The 19860-nt window shown below is 38.1% G+C and overlaps 3 protein-coding genes across 11 annotated transcripts in view; 1 reads left to right on the top strand and 2 right to left on the bottom strand.

Moving 5' to 3' along the window:
- The window catches only part of CCNT1 (cyclin T1), a 28024-nt gene extending 27609 nt beyond the window's left edge, over positions 1-415 (bottom strand). The window contains exon 1 of the mRNA XM_057701019.1: positions 223-415. Coding sequence (XP_057557002.1) covers positions 223-383 — 161 coding nt within the window. The 5' untranslated portion in view covers positions 384-415. The remainder of the gene's footprint in view (positions 1-222) is intronic.
- A 302-nt stretch (positions 416-717) lies between these two features.
- The window catches only part of SPMIP11 (sperm microtubule inner protein 11), a 30022-nt gene continuing 10879 nt past the window's right edge, over positions 718-19860 (top strand). Inside the window, exons 1-4 of one of the 5 annotated variants that reach the window (XM_057701021.1) lie at positions 748-853; positions 1814-1862; positions 3346-3460; positions 17813-17963. In XM_057701021.1, the coding sequence (XP_057557004.1) occupies positions 17930-17963 (34 nt within the window). In that variant the 5' untranslated portion in view covers positions 748-853; positions 1814-1862; positions 3346-3460; positions 17813-17929. Of the gene's footprint in view, positions 879-1813; positions 1863-3345; positions 3461-6754; positions 6834-17812; positions 17964-19860 lie in introns of those variants that run through there. The other 4 variants (XM_057701020.1, XM_057701022.1, XM_057701023.1 and 1 more) reach the window with 4 other exon arrangements.
- ADCY6 (adenylate cyclase 6) overlaps positions 1146-19860 on the bottom strand; it is a 50652-nt gene continuing 31937 nt past the window's right edge. For 4 of the 5 annotated variants that reach the window (XM_057701009.1, XM_057701013.1, XM_057701010.1 and 1 more), the window contains exon 22: positions 1146-1318. In XM_057701009.1, coding sequence (XP_057556992.1) covers positions 1157-1318 — 162 coding nt within the window. In that variant the 3' untranslated portion in view covers positions 1146-1156. Of the gene's footprint in view, positions 1319-4218; positions 4335-19860 lie in introns of those variants that run through there. The other variant, XM_057701017.1, reaches the window with a different exon arrangement.

Below are 19860 nucleotides of genomic sequence, written 5' to 3'. Positions count from 1 at the left end.
TTCCCAGCAAGGTTGGTGGCACCGGTGAGCGAGCGGGAAATTAACTCCGCCTCGCCTCCCTCCCGCGAACACTTAACTTCAGTTCGCCCCATCGCAGGCTCTCCTAACTAGACATCCAGTCCCTGACCACCCTCTTGGCTTCTGTCTGACAGACCTTGAAGCCTGGACGCCCGAGCAGGGCGGGACCGACTCCAAGGCCGAAGGCCTAGGCCGCAAGGATACACGTTAAGACGTTGGCCCATGTCCTGGAGTAGATTGGCCGCCTGCTGGCGATAAGAAAGTTCTTTATCTGGGTCCAGGCCAAAACGACGGGATGGGCTATTTTCCAGCTGTTCTCGAGTAAAATACCACCGTTTATTGTTGTTCTTCCTCTCTCCCTCCATAGTGCTTCAACCAGAAGGCAGCGACGGCGGCTGCAAGCACTTCCCAGCGTCACCTAATCGGCGACACACATCCGCTGTGCAGGGGCAACTGTGACGTGACGAACTTCCGCTAGCGGCGGATGGCTAGGTTATGAGACGCTTCCGCCGAGGGGGCGGGGCGCTAGTTAAAGGATCTATTTCCGGAATGGACCTCGGATCAGTCTGTAGCCGAGTTAACAGCCAGTAGGCGATCCGGAAAAACCCTGGGTCTGGGACGCAGGCGCCAGTCATGTGACCCTTAAGAGGCAAGGTGGGGTTAGGAGTTCTCGTTCAAAAACCGCGACTCCTCCCGCGAGACCGCGTTCGGCCTTCGCGCCCTGAGCGAGCAGGCGCCCGCCCACGCACCGCTCGGCGGTTCCTCTGAGAACTTCGCCTGTGGCGGAGGTGCGGATATAAAATGCGGCCGCTGGAGTACTTGACGGAGGAAATGGGTGAGACTGTGAAAAACTGAAAAAAGTAATCAAAGGGAGTAGCCCTATCGTATATCGTTAACATAAAGCAATTGAAAGGCTCTCGCATTGTTGGTACCAATATAAATTACTCATTTGAAAAGCCGCGTTACAATATGTAGCTAAAGCCTTGAAAACACTCCTAACGCTTCGCCGTAGTGAGCCAACTTAACAGAAATAAAATGAAATTAATAGTAATAATTTAGTGCTTACCACAGTGCAGACTTCTAAATATACTATTTCACTTAATCGGCACAACCCCAAGAGGTGGTGGTATTTTCGGTCCTATTTTGCGAACGGGCGAACTAAAACTGCTCCTTCCCTGTGGAAGGCTTCCACTTCCACCACCACGCTGCCCATGCGGTGCCTTCTGTCAAGATGTATCCCAGCTGTTTGAGGGCTTCTCGGTGCCTCTTGTAAATGGTATAGTACATACTTTTTTAGGTTCTGAAAAGGAGTAAATGAAGATTTCATGAGCTAAAAGCATTTATAGTAGTACCGGGCACGTAGAAAACATTCTGTAACTTTATAGCACAGGGAACTCTACCTAACGCACTGTGATAACCTAAGTGGGAGGGAAGTGCAAAAGAGAGGGGATATCTCTATGTATATGGCTGATTCATTTTGTTGTGCCTTGGAAGCTAACACATTGTAAAGCAACCATACTCCAATAAAAGTTAATTAAAAAGGAAAAAAAAAAAAGCATTCAGTAGATTTTCTCATAATATTTATTACATTATATTGAAGTTGAGGGCAAGAACAACACTATCTTCATTTTGGTATGCCTAGCACCTACCTAGTGCAGTCCTGGCCCTAGTAGTCAATAAGTGTCAAACAAATGCTCACAACAACCTACATTAGAGAAACTGAGGCTTGGGGAGATTAAGTAGTTTAGTGTAGATTTTAAAATCCAGTCTAATTCCATTGTTCTTTCCATTTTAGCAAACTGTACTCTTTTCTGGAACAGTCAATTCACCTTGATTAAATTTGGGTAATATTAGAATCTTTTATCTCTTATAATAAATATTTTGAGTTTTGTCATTTCTAGACATAGCTGCTCGCACTCAATTTGATTGTAATTCATTCTAGGAAGTATTTTTTTCCACTCCAGACCCTCCTCTGCCATATACTGCCTATAATTAGCTTCAGCTCTGTTTTACTCTGGAAAAATTCAGGAAAAAATACTTACTTCAAGTTATAACATTAAAAAAAGTATGATTTCAAACCTCTTCCATCACAGACTTTGTTCCTTTAATAGTTATGTCATCATGAATTTTGTCTTTTAAACAGCCAAAATTATTTCTCCCAGATCTCTCTTGCCTATTTCTCTGACGTGTGTTTGGTTCTCCACTAAATCTCTTGGATTGATGACTCCATTTTGAATTTGCTATTCGTGGCTGTATACCAGTCTTCCAAGAAAAAGTTCTGGTATCTGACAGGCTTCAGGCAATGCAACTGCTAGCCAGTGGCATGCTACCCTGCCATACAGAAGAGGGGGACCTGTGTAAATCAGAGAAAGTAAATATTCTCTGACAGAAGATGAAATTATTTGAAAGTAGGCAGCAGTGATTACATAACTGCTAAACATGAGTTTTTCTTCAGGCCTGGTTTCAAATCCCAGCTATTTTTTTTTTTTTAACTATCTTAACCACTTTTAAGTGTACAGTAATGTCAACTGTATTCACATTGTTATGCAATAGGTAACTACAACTTTTTCTTTCTGTAAAACTGAAACTCTATACCCATGGAACAACTCCCCATTTCCCCGCCCCCTAACCCTAACAACTCCCACTCTGCTTCTTTGAGTTTGACTGCTTTAGATATTTCATATAAGTGGAATCATACAGTGTGTGTCTTCCTGCAACTAGATTATTTCACTTAGTATAATGTCCTAAAAATTCCCAGTTATTTTATTAACTAGCTGTGTGATTTTAAATGTCATCTTGGACAGAACACCATCTGGCACATGGTGTTCAATAGGTATTTATTGTCAAAATAACGTTAGCTTTCAGATGCATTGTCCTTAAAGAACAACTGACAACATCTTAGACCAGAGGATTTTTCCTCTCTTTTTTAAAATTTTAAATAGGACTCCATTTCCTATAACTCACACTTATAAGGCTACTCATTCTGGGTATAGAATTATATTTCATGGTTTGATCTTATGTTGTGTTGTGCTTATGAATGTCATATTTCAGTCATGTCACACATTACCATTTACTGCTTTTAAAACAATTTCTCCCCAACATTCATATAGTCCCCAAACTAAAATATGAAAGGATGGTGTGCTATTCATAACTATCCACAACTCCACGTTCAATGATGTGTATATTTACATAAGTTTATTATAAAATTTTCTGATAGAAAGGATGTATAGCACACAATTTATAAAAACTAAAATATATGATTATCTTTACTGTAAATTTCTCATAGCCAACTGATTCTCACAGAATGCTTTCATTGAATTTTGCCAGACTCTTGAATCAAGAACCAACCTATGATGACATTTGACAAACAAATACAGGCGCACCTTGGAGATACTGTGGGCTCGGTTCCAGACCACCATAATAAAGTGAATATTGCGATAAAGTGAGTCACACGAATATTTTGGTTTCCCAGTCATAAAAAAGTTGTTTACTGTAGTCTAGTAAGTGTGCAATAGCATTGTATCTAGAAAACAATACATATACCTTAATTAAAAATACTTTGTTGCTAAAAAATGCTAACCGCCATCTGAGCTTTCAGTGAGTTGTAATCTTTTTGCAATAGAAGCATCAAAGATCACTGACCACAAATCACTATAACAAATATAATGAAAAAGTTAGAAATATTGTAAGAATTACTGAAATGTGACACAAACACAAAGTAAGCAGATGCTATTGGAAAAAAGTATGCGCCAGTAGATTTGCTTAGTGCAGGGTTGTCACAAACCTTCAGTTTGTAAAAAAACATACTATCTGCAAAGTGCAATAAAATGAGGGATGCCTGTAAAGCTTTGATTGCTGGTTGACATTTTCATTTGCATTAATAAGATGAAAGTGAAACAGTGAGACATGTTGGAATTTCACTTATTTGTCAGTGACTTGAGCAACATCTTTGCTGAATTGGATAATAGTTTTTGAATACTGCAAAAATGTTTCAATTTTTTGTGCTTTTGATAATGTAATGGGTACAGATATGATACACTTTTAAACTTAGTCTACATTATTAACATTTTTCTTGATCACTTTCTTAAGTCTAGACAGTCAACAAAACAAATAAGAGTTTGTTTGTGGTATTTGCCAATTTCTGCAGTGTAAACTCTCCTACCATGGTCAATTTCAAACTACCAATGTGACATCACTGATCATGAAATTGGGAAGAGATGAACATACCATCACACAGTATTTCCTCCATACAGATGCAATAGACAGGGACTTCTGGTTTCCAGTCTGACATGTAAAGAGCTTGGAAATTATCACTCCTGTTCTCACAACAACAAAAAAGCTGAACAAACTGAAAATCAATAACACTTCTTAAATCCATCAGCAAATTGAAGTGACAGGGCAAATCTCTACCACAAAAACTAGGGAGACAGACAGGATCAGAACAGACAGAACACAGCATCATGGCTTACTAGGAGGAAAAACTACTACTGGAACCAGCAACTGACAGGAATACTTAAAGGGCAATTGACTAATTGCTGGAGACTGAACATGAACTAGATTGAAAAATTAAAAAAAAAAAAACTCTTGGGGGCCCAGCGTAAGGGGTTCCCCACATTTTCATGAGTTTTACCTCTAGGAACCCCACAGGTCTTACTATGAAGATTGGAGAAAAATCCCTTCATCCTTCCAGCAGGGAGCGGGGAAAGGCAGCCATTTTGAAATATACCAGAGCATTCAGTTCTCCTTAACAAAGAGCTTCCCTCAAGGAAAACTATTTAACACAGCCTAACCAATGTGGTAGAAGGAAAATAACCAACTCCAGCTTCCTGTAGCCCTCTTGTTTCATCTAAGAGGGAAAAAAGACAAGAAGGTTACAGTCCAGGGAGGCAAGCTCACTAAAAGACTGAAACCTAATAGAGTTATAAAAAACTTCGCCTCCCCCCACCCCCACTGCACCCCACCCCCACTTTACCAACACATCAGTTGGGCTACTATAACAGGTAATTACATCTGAAAGAACTACAAACTCAGACCCTATTTAAGAAGGAGTTTCTAGGGAAAGCCAAAGACAACCAGGGAGACAAAGACAAGGACATCAGAGGAAATTTTAGCCTCTGACACCTACAACTATAACAAACAGGAAACACAGCCTAACTCTCAGCTAGATAAACATAGAACCTCAGTTCCTTTTACCCAATATATCAAGTCTCACTTTCTACAAAAAAATTACAAGGCATGCTAAAAGGCAAAAAATACAGTCTAAAGAGGCAAAGCAAGCATAAGAACCAGACTCATATATGGCAGAAACTTTGGAATTATAAAACCTGGGAATTTAACTATGATTAATAGGACTCTAATGGAAAAAGTGAACAACATGTGAGAATAAATGAGTGATGAGAATAAATGAGTGATGTAAGCAGAGAGATGAAAACTCTAAGAACCAAAAGGAAAGGCTAGAAAAAAAACACTGTAACAGAAATGAAAAATGCCTCTGGTGGCCTTAGTACCCTGGACATGACCAAGGAAGGAATCAGTCAGTTTGTAGATATGTCAGTAGAAGCTTCCCAAACTGAAAAGCAAAGAGGAACAATAAAGAAAACAACAGAACAAAAAATCTATAGATACAAAGATATAAATAACCTCATGAACATAGATAATAGTAAAATGTAATAAAATAATTAGGAAAAGATGAGTTTCAGTATTCACTACCTTTATTTTTTTAATAAGTTTATTTTTGGCTGCATTGGGTCTTCGTTGCTGCGCACAGGCTTTTTCTCTAGTTCTGGCAAGTGGGGGCTACTCTGTCGCAGTGCACAAGCTTCTCATTGCGGTGGCTTCTCTTCTAGAGCATGGGTTTGAGGTGCACAGGCTTCAGTAGTTGTGGCACATGGGCTCAGTAGTTGTGGCTCTCAGGCTCTAGAGCGCAGGCTCAGTAGTTGCGGTGCACAGGCTTAGTTGCTCCATGACATGTGGGATCTTCCTGGACCAGAGCTCGAACCGTGTGCCCTGCATTGGCAGGCAGATTCTTAACCACTGTGCCACCAGGGAAGCCCCACTACTTTTCTTTTTAATAAATATATTTTATTCAATTGTAAGTTTAAATCTGTAATTTACCTGTAATAATAATAATAGTAATAATAATGGGTTAACAACCAGCTCACAAAATTCCTGAAAATTTAGCAAGTAGCTCTCAAAAAGTCAGTATGAACTGGCTCAGCACACCGCTGCTTGAAATAAAGACTCTTTGAAAGTATCATAGTCAGATTTATTATGTGCTTTATATACATATGTAAGTTTCCATTATATGCAGAACACTATGCTGAGGAAATTTGCATACATTATCTCCTTTAATTCTCATAACTATGAACACATAACTCATAGCCCTTTTTTTTAATTAAAAAAACTGAAGCTTAATCAATTCAAAGACACCTAGAGTATGGCAAACTAAGATTTGAGCCCAGGTCAGTGCTCTTTCTACTCACTGCTTTCTGAAGCTTACAGTATAAATAAGACGAGGGTAAGAGAAAGAGTAACTGGCACTGGCACTTGGCTCCTCCATTTTTCTGAAGTTATTTCACCCACTCCCACTCCAGCCCCACTGTGAACCCATAAATCCTGTGCCTCCTTAGACAAAGGGAGTGTCAGTCATAGTAGTTCTTCAGGACATTACCATGGTTACAAACCGATTCCAGTGGTCCCGTCTGAACATTCCACAAGAGGACAGGGAGGACCCGAGATGGCCTTCTTCAACTTATATCTGTTAGGATATCAAAATTCCTTTCGGAACAAGAAAAGGGACACAACTGAAGAAACAAGTAAGGGGAACATAGAATATAGGGTTAGAAGGGCCACTTCTTAACCATTTCTTTTCCTACCTTAGGTTAGACTTTAATCCCCCAAGATTAAAAATTATACTAGTTAAAATTATGGAGTAGGGAAAGTATCCATTCCCTCTCCTGTCATTTAATATCCTTATTAAGACACCCAATTTGTTCAACTGAATAAATGTATTCTTATTCATTTGCTCATTTAGTCAACATTTATTAAGCACCAACTATGTGTCAGGCTTTATGTTGGTGACTAGGGTTACAAAGATGGACAGGATTAGACCTCTCTCTGCCATAAAGTGGCTGACTATCGGATGAAGACAAGTGTGCAAAAAAAAAATTTGCAATATGGTGTGTGATTCAATTAAATATGGAATGCTATGGAAGAGGAAATACCTGATGCTTTTGGATTTGAAATGACAATAGGGGGATCCTTTAGAGAAAACTTCACACAGGAAATGCTTCCAGAACTGAGTATTAGAGGAGGATTGGAGTTAACCACGTAGACGAGAAGAGAAAACAGCACAAAGGAACAAAGACTTGAGAGAACCTTATTAAGTGAACTCCAAGTCCTTGGGCACAGATAAAGCGTAGACAGGAGCTGAGAAGCAGGCCTTGAAAACTAGGCAGGGGCCAGATAATTGAGGATACTGTTAGCTATGCTAACCTTTTAACTTTATAGGGAAACGTTGAAGGAGTTTTAGCAGGCAGTGAGTAAATATCAGACCTGTATTATATCCTACAGCACCTCTATGTGAGTGGGCCTAATCTAATCACATAAGCCCTTTAAAAGGCAGAGTGGTTTTTTCCAGTTAGTGCTAATACCTAGCAGTACCTCATACATAATAGAGATTTAATAAATATATTTGTAGGGTGAATGAATAAGTGATACTGAATGACTAACTCTAAACTAATTCTGAAGGGAGGGTTTACGGGAGATGTGACTAGATTAAGGTATTAAAAGATGAATTGCTTGAAAGCATAGAAATGAAGGAGAAAGGGTATTCCAGGCAGAATGGAGAACACATGAAGGAAATTAAGGGTGGGCAGGTACTGAAGCAAAAGTTGTGTCAAGGTAAAGGGGGGGTAACTGGAAAAAAGTAAAGCACAAAATTAAGATTGAGAAGGACTGATCTTGTATAGGCCTCCTTTACGCACTCTCTGTTCTCTTTCTGATTCCATCAAAGAAGCTGTTTCACATATTCAGCTTTCAGGTAAGATTTGTACAAAGGGTCCTACTAATGGACCCTAGGAATCCCTTAATAGCCCTACACCAGCCCTCCACTACTTGCCCCCACCCAGCTGGGTCCTGGCATTACACTATGGGGATGCTGTTGTGTCCAAATTAGTTCTTCACCCTCTCTCAGAGAAACACACTTGGCCTAACCCACAAATTTACCTTGTTCCATTTTGGGTTATTATATATTGCCCTCTTGTTATGACAGTTGAGAATTTAGCTTTCTTATAGTATACTCTGTGCTTTCCCTCTCTCATCCTAGTTTTTCCAGTATAGTTATATCATAGTTTTAGGTTTGTGGTAAGCAAAATTCTAAGAATGACCCTCAATGAACCTTGCCCTTATATAATCCTGTCCCCTTTGAATGTGGGTAGAACCTCTGAATATGATGGATAACACTCTGGTGATTGTTAACTTTACATGGAAAAAAAGATTATGTGGGTGGGCCTAATCTAATCACACAAGCCCTTTAAAGGCAGAGTGGTTTTTTCCAGTTAGCAGCAAAAGAGGAATTCAGAGATTGGAAGCATGTGCAGTTTTGAAGATGGAGGGGGGCTGCATGCCAAGGAACGTGGGTGGCAGTTAGGAGCTGAGAGTGTCCCAGCTGACAGTCAGCAAGGCATGTGTCCTATAACCACAAAAACCTGAATTCTGCCAATAACCTGAATGAACCTGAAAATGGGTTCTTCCCTAGAGCCTCTAGATAAGACCCCAGCCCAGCCAACACCTTGATTTCAGCCTTGTGAGACTAAGCAGAGACTGCCAGACTTCTGATTTATAGAATTGTGAGATAATAAGTGGATGTTGTTTTAAACGACTAAATTTGTGATTATTCAGGATGTAGCAATAGAACCCTAACACAAGTTTAAGTCTATAGTCGTGTAGTCTTACAAATATATAAAAATTGTTCACTACTAAGCCAAATATGTCACTATAATAAATTTTCCTTTTTTGTTCAATTTTTTGTTTATCCCTAGAGTTAAGAATTGCCACCATTTTTTTCACTTGCTTAGTTCTCCAGGTAACTACTGTCACTTTTTTCCACAAATTACTTCAACAGCTCTATCAAATGCCCAGTGGTATTTTTTTCAATCACTCAAAACACAACAAATAATCTACCAATTCCTTTTTTTCCCAAACTTCTTCTCTCCTACTCCTACACTCTGCCTTCTCCTTCTTCTGGCTCATAACTCTTGTCCTGAAACTTGCTTTTGCCTCTCTCCAAGGTTCTATTCCCTATTTCCTGGATCCCATCTTTTCTTTCTTGGTTTACTCTCTCCCTTTCCTGGCATACATCCTTGAATAGCTTTCTAAGAATGTGTAGGAGGTATATTTTTGAGTGAAGAATGATTTTGTCCTACCCTTACACTTGATTGTCAGTTTTTCCAGATATGGAATTCTAGGTTGAAAATCATTTTCTGAGAATACCGTTATTGTCCTCTTAACTTTCAGTTGGATTCTTTTGTGTATAATGTATTTCTCTCCAGAAGTTTTGGAATTCTTTTTGTTCCTTAGTGTTCCGAAATTTCATAATGTTGGAACTTGCTGTAGGTCTATTTTCATTCTGTGATAGACATTCCGTGAGCTTTTTCAATGTGGAAATTTCTGCCCTTCGTTTCTGACAAATTTTCCTTTATTATTTCTTTATTAATTTATTCTCTATTTTCTCTCTTCTCTCTTTTTGGAACTTCCATTTGTCAGCTCTAAAACCTCCTGAACTGATCCTCTAACTTATTAATCTTTCTGTGTGTTTCCTTTGGGTTTTAAAAAATTTACTCTTTGGGAGGCTCCTCAATCTTATCTAACAACCTTCTGTGTTAATTATCTATTGCTGTGTAACAAATTACCCTAAAAACATAGAGGCTTAAAACAACAAACATGTATTGCCTGATAGTTTCTGTGAATCAGGAATACAGAAGCAGTTTAGCTAGGTGGTTCTGGCTCAGGGTTTCTCATGTGGTTGCAGACAGGATGTCAGCAGGGGCTGCAGTCATCTCATGGCTGGAGGCCTCAGTTCCTCTCTGGCTATTGACAGACACCTCATTTTCTCACCACATGGACCTCCCAATAAGCTGTTTGAGTATTCTCACCTGGCAGCTAACTTTTCTCAGAGCAGGTGATCAGAGAGAGAGAGAGGAAGGAGGAAGGAAGCCGTAATGCCTTTTTATGACCTAGTCTCAGAAGTGACTGTAACTTCCACCTTATTCTGTTTGTTAGAAGAGAGTCACTAAATCTAGCCCCCACTCAAGGGGAGGGGTAATAAAGAAGCTGAGGACATATGGGAAAAATCACCATACCTTTGTATCAGAACATTTTATTTTAGTTACTGTATTTTTAATTTCCAAGGGCAATTTTTGGTCCTCTGGTTTTCCTTTTCTATATCTTCTCCCCCACCCCCACCCCCGGGATACTATATTTAAAATTCTCTTCTGTTCTCTATTAGCTCTATTTCCTCTGCATCCTTTTTCCTATGAGTTTATTTTGATCTCTGTTTTCCTTATTGATAACTATTGTCAAATAACTGGTGATCCTGGGCGCTCCATTATAAGTTAAGAATGAGGAACTAAAAAGCTGACTAGAAGCCTGGAGGGCAGGGGTAATTATCCACTGTGGGCTTCACTGCGAGCTTTCCTCTGGCTCTCTACATTTTCTCCAGGGAAGAACATTATAATCGCTTCTCTGGAGATTGGTTATATGTCTATCTGCTAGCATACTGGGACCAAGACAGGAGAAGGGGCCTCTGAGATTTTCACTTTTGCGGTTCTCAATTTTTGCTTAATCATTGCAATTTTAGTCCTGCACCACATGCTCACAGTAAATCTTGTCCAGCAGTGCAGTGCCTCCAAGATTCAGTTCCTCCAAAGAAATCTTTCTTTTCCCCCAGTTTTATTGAGATACAATTGACATATAACATTGTGTAAGTTTAAGATGTATAGTATGTTGATTCAATACACTTAAAATACGTTGCAAAATAACAACCACCATAGCATTAGTTCTGATACCTCCATCACATCACATAATTGCCATTTCCTTTTTGTGGTAAGAACATTTAAGATCTACTCTCTCAATAAAAAGATCTACTCTTTCAAGTATACAATACAGTATAATTATCTATAATCACCGTGCTGTACGTTAGGTCCCCAGAACTTATTCACCTTAAAACTGGAAGTTTATACCCTTTGGCCAACATCTCATCCCCTCACCCCCAGCTCCTGGTAACCACTGTTCTGCTGTTTCTGAGTTCTGATTTTTTAGATTCCACGTATAAGTGAGATCATACAGTATTTGTCTTCTTCTGTAAGACTTATCTTACTTAGCATGATGCCCTCAAGGTTCATCCATGTTGTTGCAAATGACGGGATTTCCTTCTTTCTCATGACTGAATAATTCTTCATTGTATACATATATACCACATCTTTATCCATTCATCCATTGACAGACACTTAGGTTTCCATATCTTGGCTATTGTGAATAATACTGCAATGAACATGAGATTGAAGGTATCTCTTCAAGATCCTGTTTTTATTTCCTTTGGATATATAGCCAGAAGTGGGATTGCTGGACAGAGAAATCTTTTATCTCTTTGTCGGGGCATGGTGGTTTGCCTGGTTGTGCCACATACTCTGTAGACAGAGCTTCAGTGACCACCTTCCTGTTCTCAGACCTGTTCTTTACTCCTGCCTTCTGTGGTACCTGCTACATTCTGAAGTTTGAGCCTCTCAAATGAATTAGCTCAACTCTAGGTGTATCCTCCACTGCAGAAACTTAAGTAAAACTTTTCCTATTCTGATAAACTAGTTACTACCCCTTTATCCACTTTCCATTTTTCAAAAGATATTTCCACTGAAATATATCATCTTGCTATTGTATCCTTGGTGTCTCTCTCTCTCTTTGCCCTTGAAGGTAAATGCCATTGTTGTTGTTGTTACTTTGATGTGATTTTAGCAAATTTAGGAGGAAAAGGATATAAACTTTATGGCTAATTAACCATTTTTTAAAACTTATTTTCATGATATAATTACAAAATTATAGAAAAGTTGTAAGACTGATACAAAGAAAGTCCCTACATCCTTTACCCAAATTAGCCAATTGTTAATATTTAGGCACATTTGCTTGCTCTGTCTCTCCCCATATATATATATAATTTATATGTTTACAGATCTATATTTAAACATCCATTTTTTCTCAGCTAGTTGAGAATAAGTTGCTCATATTATATCCTTTAATCTCAAATATTTCAGTTTGAGATTTCCTAAGAATAAGAATATTTTCTTAGATAACAACCCACAGTATAGGTATCAAGCTCAGCAATTTTAACACTGATACAGTACTATTATCTAATTATCTATAGTCTATATTCCAATTTTGCCAATTGTCCCATTAATATCCTTTAGAACAAAATTTTTCCTTCTAGGATCCAGTTAAGGATCAAGCATTGGATTTAGTTGGCATGCCTCTTTAGTCTCCTTTAATCTGGAACAATTCCTCTGCTGCTTTGTTTCATGACATTGACAATTTTAACAGTACAGGCAAGATATTTTATAGAATTTTTCTTAGTTTGGGTTTGTCTGATGTTTCTCAAGATTATATTAGGTTTAAAGGTTTTTGGCAGGAATAAGCAATATTATGTCTTCAGTACATCACATTAGGAGGCTTGTGATGTCATGTTGTCCCCATTATTGGTGATGTTAACTTTGACTATATAATTAAGGTGATGTTTTCCAGTTTTCTCCACTGTCAAGTTACTATTTTTGTTTTGTAATTAGTAATAATTTCCAGGAAGATACTTTGAAAAAAATGTAAATATTCTTCATCAGGCTTTCACATACTAGTTTTTTGTTTTTTTTTTTTTCACATACTAGTTTTAATATATGCTGATGGTTCAGTTACTTCTATGATAGTTGCAAAATGGTAATTTTCTAAATCACATCCATTTTAACTCAAAGTGTAATTTTTTAAAGTTTGAGTTTTTCCAAAGCATTCAATTTCATTTTTATACAAACCACTGCTTTTTTTTTTTATCCCGTAAATTTATTTAATGCTTGCTTGATACATTTTATATAGAAAGGTTGGGACTGTTTGCTTTGGATGCTCCTGGTAAATCTCATGGAGGCATTCACTGCTCTTTTTTTTTTTTTAATACATATTCCATTACTTTAAAAAATATGTCATTAAATTGCAATAGTGCAATTACAGAGTAAAGCTGGCATAAATTGGGGAGAAGAACAAAAGCTGACTCTTGGTATGCATACAATTCAACTGGTGGGACCATAAATATGCAGGTATGCTATAGAGTAGCTCTTGGCTGCAACTGGAGTGTTGCAGGCATCTTTTAATATGTTTTTCAGAGGAAATCGAGAACATTACTTAATCTAGCAAGTGTATTAAATGGAGCTTCTTTAGAAGAGCTTCTACTATATGTAATATTGAACTATTCACATTTAATAGTCTAAAATATGTCAAGAAACTAGGGCACCTTGGACTTCCTTGGTGGTCCAGTGGTTAAGACTCCATGCTTCCAATGCAGGGGGCATGGGTTTGATCCCTGGTCGGGGAACTAGGATCCCGCATGCTGCACAGTGCAGCAAAAAAGAAAAAAGAAAGAAAAAGAAAGAAACTAGGACACCTTAAAGAATTACTGATAAAACTTAGACCAAGTTGGAGATTTCTGAATATTTGCCAAATTCAGTATGTGAGTTAGGATGCAGGGGAGGAGTAAATGTGAGATCCCTTTCTAGACCAATTTTAGATGCTTAGAATTCTTGTAGTGAAGTATCACCCAAATGAAACTAACATAATATTGTATGTCAAATATATTTCAATTTTTTTAAAAAAAGGAAATATCACCCAAAGATGATGATATCTAGTAAAAATTGACAAGATATCCTAAAATTCATATGGAAATACACGGAATCCAGAATAACCAAAGCAAACTTGAAGAATAATGATGTTGGAGGACATACTTCCCAATTTCAAATCTTCTATAAAGCTACTATAATCAAGATTGTGAGATATTGGCATAAGAATTGTCATATAGATGAGTGAAGTAGAACTAAGAGTTCAGAAATAAACCCTTACATTTATGGTCAATTGATTTTCAACAAGAGTGCCAAGACAATTCAATGAGAGGATAGTCATTTCAACAAATGGTGCTGCAAAAACCAGATAATCACATGCACAAGAATTAAATTGGACCCCACCTCACACCATATACAAAAATTAACTCAAAATGGATCATAGACATGAATGTAAGAGCTAAAACTTTAAAATTTGTAGAAGAAAAATCTTCATGACCTTGGATTATGCAATGGTTTCTAAGAAATGACAACAAAAGCATGTGACAGAAGGAAAGATAGATAAATTGGATTTCATCAAAATTTAAAACTTTAGTGCTTCAAAGGACACTATCAAGTAAGCAAAAAGAGTTTTTTAAAATAAATGTTTGGATTACAAGACAGATTTAAAATAAATAAATATAAACTTAATAATCATGAGAGAAAATGAAAGTTATTAAACAGTTGCATGGAAAAAAGTCTGTGGGCTCAGAGAATATTGATAGGAAATATTTTCAAATTGTAAGACAGATAATTCCATTCTAAAAAGCAGAAAACAATTAAAATAACAAATTAATTTACAATACTAATACAAAACTGATAAAATAACATAAAACATAATACATATAGTACAAAAGAGGAACTCGTAGACCAATAAATGGACAAATTCCACTAACAGATTAAATTCAAGAATATATTAAAGATAATCATCTACCATCAAGTAGGATTTATTCCAAAAATACAATGATGATTTACTATTAGGGAATTGATTAATGTAAATACATCACACCTATATGTCAGAAAGATATATACAGCTGTCTCACTAGTAATTAAAAAGCCATTTGATATTTTTAGAAAATGCTTTGTAAATTAATAAGAAAAGGATATCATTAGCATAATAAAGATCCCCCCTACCTCATATCATACACAAAAATAAGTTCTAGATGGATTAAAGAGCTAAACATATAAAACAAAACTATAGAAATATTAGAGGAAAACAAAATATTTTTACAATCCTAGGGTGATTTTGGAAAACTTTCCTCATAGGACATAAGGTCCAGAAGCCTAAAAGAAAAGACTGACAATTTTTTCTAAATAAAAAATTATAATTCTGTATCAAAAGACATCATAAAGTTAAAAGGCAAGAAAGAGACTAAGAGGGGAATTCTGTGGTGATCCATTGGTTAGGACTCCATGCTTTCATTGCCAAGGACCTGGATTCGATCCCTGGTCTGAGAACTAAATCCCACAAGCCATGTGGCATGGCCAAAAAAATAAATAAATAAAAGAGAGACTAAGAGAAAATATTTGCCATATATAGGTGTGTGTGTGTGTGTACATGTGTGTATTTACACATATATTTACATATTTACATATATGCACACCTGTATATAAAAACACACACATAAATTCATATTTATAATTCATATATATAATATTCAGCATACATAGAAAGCTCCCAAGTAAGGCACCAATCCAGACCTCCCTTTCTCATCCAACATCCTGATTATTTATTGGGCACTGATTGTGCCAGGCACTGTGTTAAGCACTAGGAATACAACAGTGACTAACACAGACAATAAACAAGTAAATAAATAAACAAGATATTCACAGATTATAACAAGTACTGGGAAGGAAATAAGGGTGGGAGAGTTGATGTAATGGATCAGAAGTTATAAACTGCTGGGTAGAGGGCCAGACTCAGCCTGCAGAGTAATTTCTTAAAAAAATCTGGACCAGCATCTAAAAATCAGGAGAAAAAAATAAAAATAAAAATCAGGAGATTTGGGGACTTCCCTGGTGGTCTATTGGGTGAGACTCTGCACTCCCAATGCAGGGGGCCTGGGTTTGCTGCCTGGTTGGGGAACTAGATTCCCACAACATGCATGCTGCAAATAAGAGTTTGCATGCCACGACTAACAAGAAGTCTGGGGACTTCTCTGGTGGTGCAGTGGTTAAGAATCCACCTGCCAATGCAGAGGACACAAGTTCAAGCCCTGGTCTGGGAAGATCCCACATGCCACGCAGCAACTAAGCCCATGCGCCACAACTACTGAGCTTACACTCTAGAGCCCCCTTGCCACAACTAATGAGCCCATGCTCTGCAACTACTGAAGCCTGCGCACCTAGAGCCTGTGCTCCATCACAAGAGAAGCCACCACAATGAGAAGCCTGTGCACTGCAACAAAGAGTAGCCCCTGCTCTCCACAACTAGAGAAAGCCTGCGTGCAACAATGAAGACCCAACACAGCCAATAAATAAAAATAAATTTATTTAAAAAAAAACTCCACATGCCGTGACTAAGAAAAAGTCCACATGTCGCAACCAAAAGATCCCGTGTGCCACAACTAAGACCAGCACAGCCTAAATAAATAAATAAATAAATAAATAAATAAATAAATAAATTTTTTTAAAAAAATAAAAATCAGGTGATTTTATGTAAAATCCACATTTCTGACTTCTCTTCAAAGTTAGAACTGGCCACACTAGCCCTAAATTCCCACATGGCCACAAGTGGCCACAGCAAAGTAGCAGCTGCCCTTTTAAATGGGACAGGTTTCTTACTCAGTTTGTTTTACTCATAAACATTATCTGCCTGACTCGTAGGCAACTGAGTTTGCAGATCCCATGATGTAGGGTAACTTGGAGAGGCCCACTTTAGACAATAATCAGGGAGGTAATGTTTGAGAAACACCATGAAGAATGAGAATGAGCCAGCCATGTGTAGAGCTGAGGCAAGAGCTTCATCCTCAGAAGAGCAAATTTCAAAATCTAGAAGCAGTTCAAGGCCAAAACTATAGCAAAGCACTTCCAACTCCCACTTTGATCACAGACTGCTTTCACTGCATCCCACCCAGAAGCCTGTAACTCATTTCCTATTTCTGACAAGCCATTTTTTCTCATTTTTCCTTCTGTGGTTGATTTCTAGTTTCATACCATCATGGTCAGAAAAGATGCTTGGAATAATTTCTATTTTCTTAAATTTGTTGAGTCTTATTTTGTGTCCTATTATGTGATCTATCCTAGAGAATGTTCCATGTGACTTGAAAAGAATGTATATTGGTGGGGGGGGGGGGGTTGGATGTAGTGTCTTGTAGATATAAATTATGTCCAACTGTTTTATTGTGCCACTTAGGATCTCTGTTGCCTTATTGATTTTCTGTCTGGAAGATCTGTCCATTGATGTCAGTGAGGTGTTAAAGTCTCCTACTATTATTGTATCCCTGTCAATTTCTCCCTTTATGTCTATTAGTTTTTGTTTTACGTATTTAAGTGCTCCTATATTGGGTGCATATATGTTAACAAGTGTAATATCCTCTTCTTGTAATATAATGATTCCTTTATCATTATATAGTGTCCTTCTTTGTCTTTCTTTATGGACTTTGTTTTAAAGTCTATTTTGTTTGATATGAGTATTGCTACCCCTGCTTTCTTTTCATTTCCATTTGCATGAAATATTTCTCCATCCCTTCACTTTCAATCTATGTGTGTCTTTTGCCCTAAAGTGGCAACATATTGTAGGTTCTTGACAAGTCATTTTAACTGGGCACATCCTAAAATATCTATGCCCAGACATTCAGGGAACTTGGCTACCCTCTGCCAGGTTTGGCTTCAGCCATGTTATTCAGACTTCCACCTGAAAATTCCACTCAATAGTAATTATGTTCTATTCCTAGTATTTCCTTGAAGCGACTTGAGTTGCCCCAGAACCGAAGTCTGGGACTACATGGCCAAGCTCTGGGGCACATAGTCTGACTCTAGAAGCTCACAGGCTGAAATTCCAGAGATTTGGAATGTTGAGTTCCAGGGAAACCTATCAAGACAAAGGTATGTGTATTTGGCTCTCCTCCTAGGACATCTAGTCTTCCTAGCAAGATTAGTACCATAACCACAAATCTCAAGTGAGCACTTGGGGCTTCCTGAGAATCCTATTGTATTTCCCTAGCCATTCTCCCATTCCTAAGGCAACTTCCCCTCTCCCCTCAAATCTCTAAAATCCTCTCTCCCATCCTCACTCTGAGCTAATAACTTCCTTGCTCCTTATTTAACTAAGAACAGAAGCAATCAAAAGAGACTTTCCATCATCATATCTAACATTTCACTGCATTTATAACTTCCCTCTGCTAAAATAAATGAACTGACTCCATTTGTGCAGTGGATCTCATCCACTCTTACCTCAAAGATTTTGCTCCTGTAATTATCCCCCTCCCCCTCAGTTTTTTTCCCTCTTCCCAGATTATTTCCATAAGTATACAAATCTGCCATAATCTCTTCCATCTGGGAAAAAAAAAAAGGATCCTCTCTTGACCACATGGTCCCGCTCAAGCTATTGTCCCCATTTCTTTCTCCACCACCTTTTCCCCTCTCCCAACCTGATTATACCAAAACTCCTGGGAGAAGTTATTAATACTCATTGACAAGAGAAACAACCATGCTGATTGGCCTCATTTTAAATTCCTGATCACTAAACTCAAGTGGGCCTTTATGGCTGCCCAGAAGTCAGACTATGTGTCCTTGTTCTGTGCATTCTCTTACTCTCCTAAAGTCCTCTTCATATGTTCTCTCTCCTCAAACCTCCAAAACACCTCATCTACCCTCACTCTCAGATAATGACTTTCCTTCTATTTCACAGTGAAAACAGAAGCAACTGGAAGATAATTTCTATAACCTCTCACAAACCATATCTATCCATCTACCTGCATCTGTGCCTGTATATATCTAATTATAATGAATGAATGGTCTACACACTTACTAAGAACAACCCCTCCACTTGTGCATTAGATCTCACATTTTTGACTATTCAAGGACACTACTCCAATATTCTTCACACTCTATTGCATCAGTTTTTCTATCTCTGACCATTCCTATCTACATACATGCTATAATTTCCTCCATCTTAAAGCCGTATATCCTGTTTCCCTGCCCAATTCCCCATACAGAAAAATTCCTCAAAAGAGTTGTCTGGTCTTTCTGTCTCTAAATATCCTGCCAGTCTCTCTTGAACTCATGCAATCAGGCTCTTGTCCCCACAACTCCACCGAAACCTCATATCTAGTCACCAATGCTCATATCCATGAGATGTTACTAAATTAAGTGCTAAGCTCTTAGCTCTCATCTTATTTAACATATCAACAGGAAAGTGCAGCAGAGCCCATCTGATTCTGAATTCTGGTGCTACTGAGGTTGCCTGCAAAATGTCAGCTGGCAGAGGTTTGGGAATGTGGACCACCATAACAGGGAACTTGCCTCATGCTTTCTATTACTTCATAACTGGTTTGGGAAAGTATGTATGGAGAAAATACAACACTCTGTTTGGCTTTTAGAAAACCACATCCATTCACCTTGCTTACCCAAGTCTTTCTAATCCCAATTTCTACATTCATTAATTCAAGGAACACACAGTTCCTGACTGTGCTCACCCTTAGTTCCACAACCCCAGTGATCTTGCAGGACTCTTGATTTGTAATCCACACTTGTCTTCAAAATGATTCTCTGGCCCTGCTCTCTTTCTGGATGATTTCACCTTGTTAATACATTCACTCAAGTGGCTTGCCCTTTTTCTGTTCCCCTGTACTAGCACTTCAACCTATTCTCCATGTTCAAATCAGGCACACTCTTACCTGGCCCTTCAGCGAGGGCTTTAACAGCAACCATTAAAATGAACCTATTAACACTTCTCATTCTTAACACATACTATAATGATATTTCTAAGTCATTCACAACT

Source organism: Hippopotamus amphibius, chromosome 12, assembly GCF_030028045.1.
Source record: "Hippopotamus amphibius kiboko isolate mHipAmp2 chromosome 12, mHipAmp2.hap2, whole genome shotgun sequence".
Classification (NCBI taxonomy): domain Eukaryota; kingdom Metazoa; phylum Chordata; class Mammalia; order Artiodactyla; family Hippopotamidae; genus Hippopotamus; species Hippopotamus amphibius.
The sequence above is the reverse complement of the archived record's forward strand: the minus strand, read 5'-3'. Positions and strand labels throughout refer to the sequence as shown.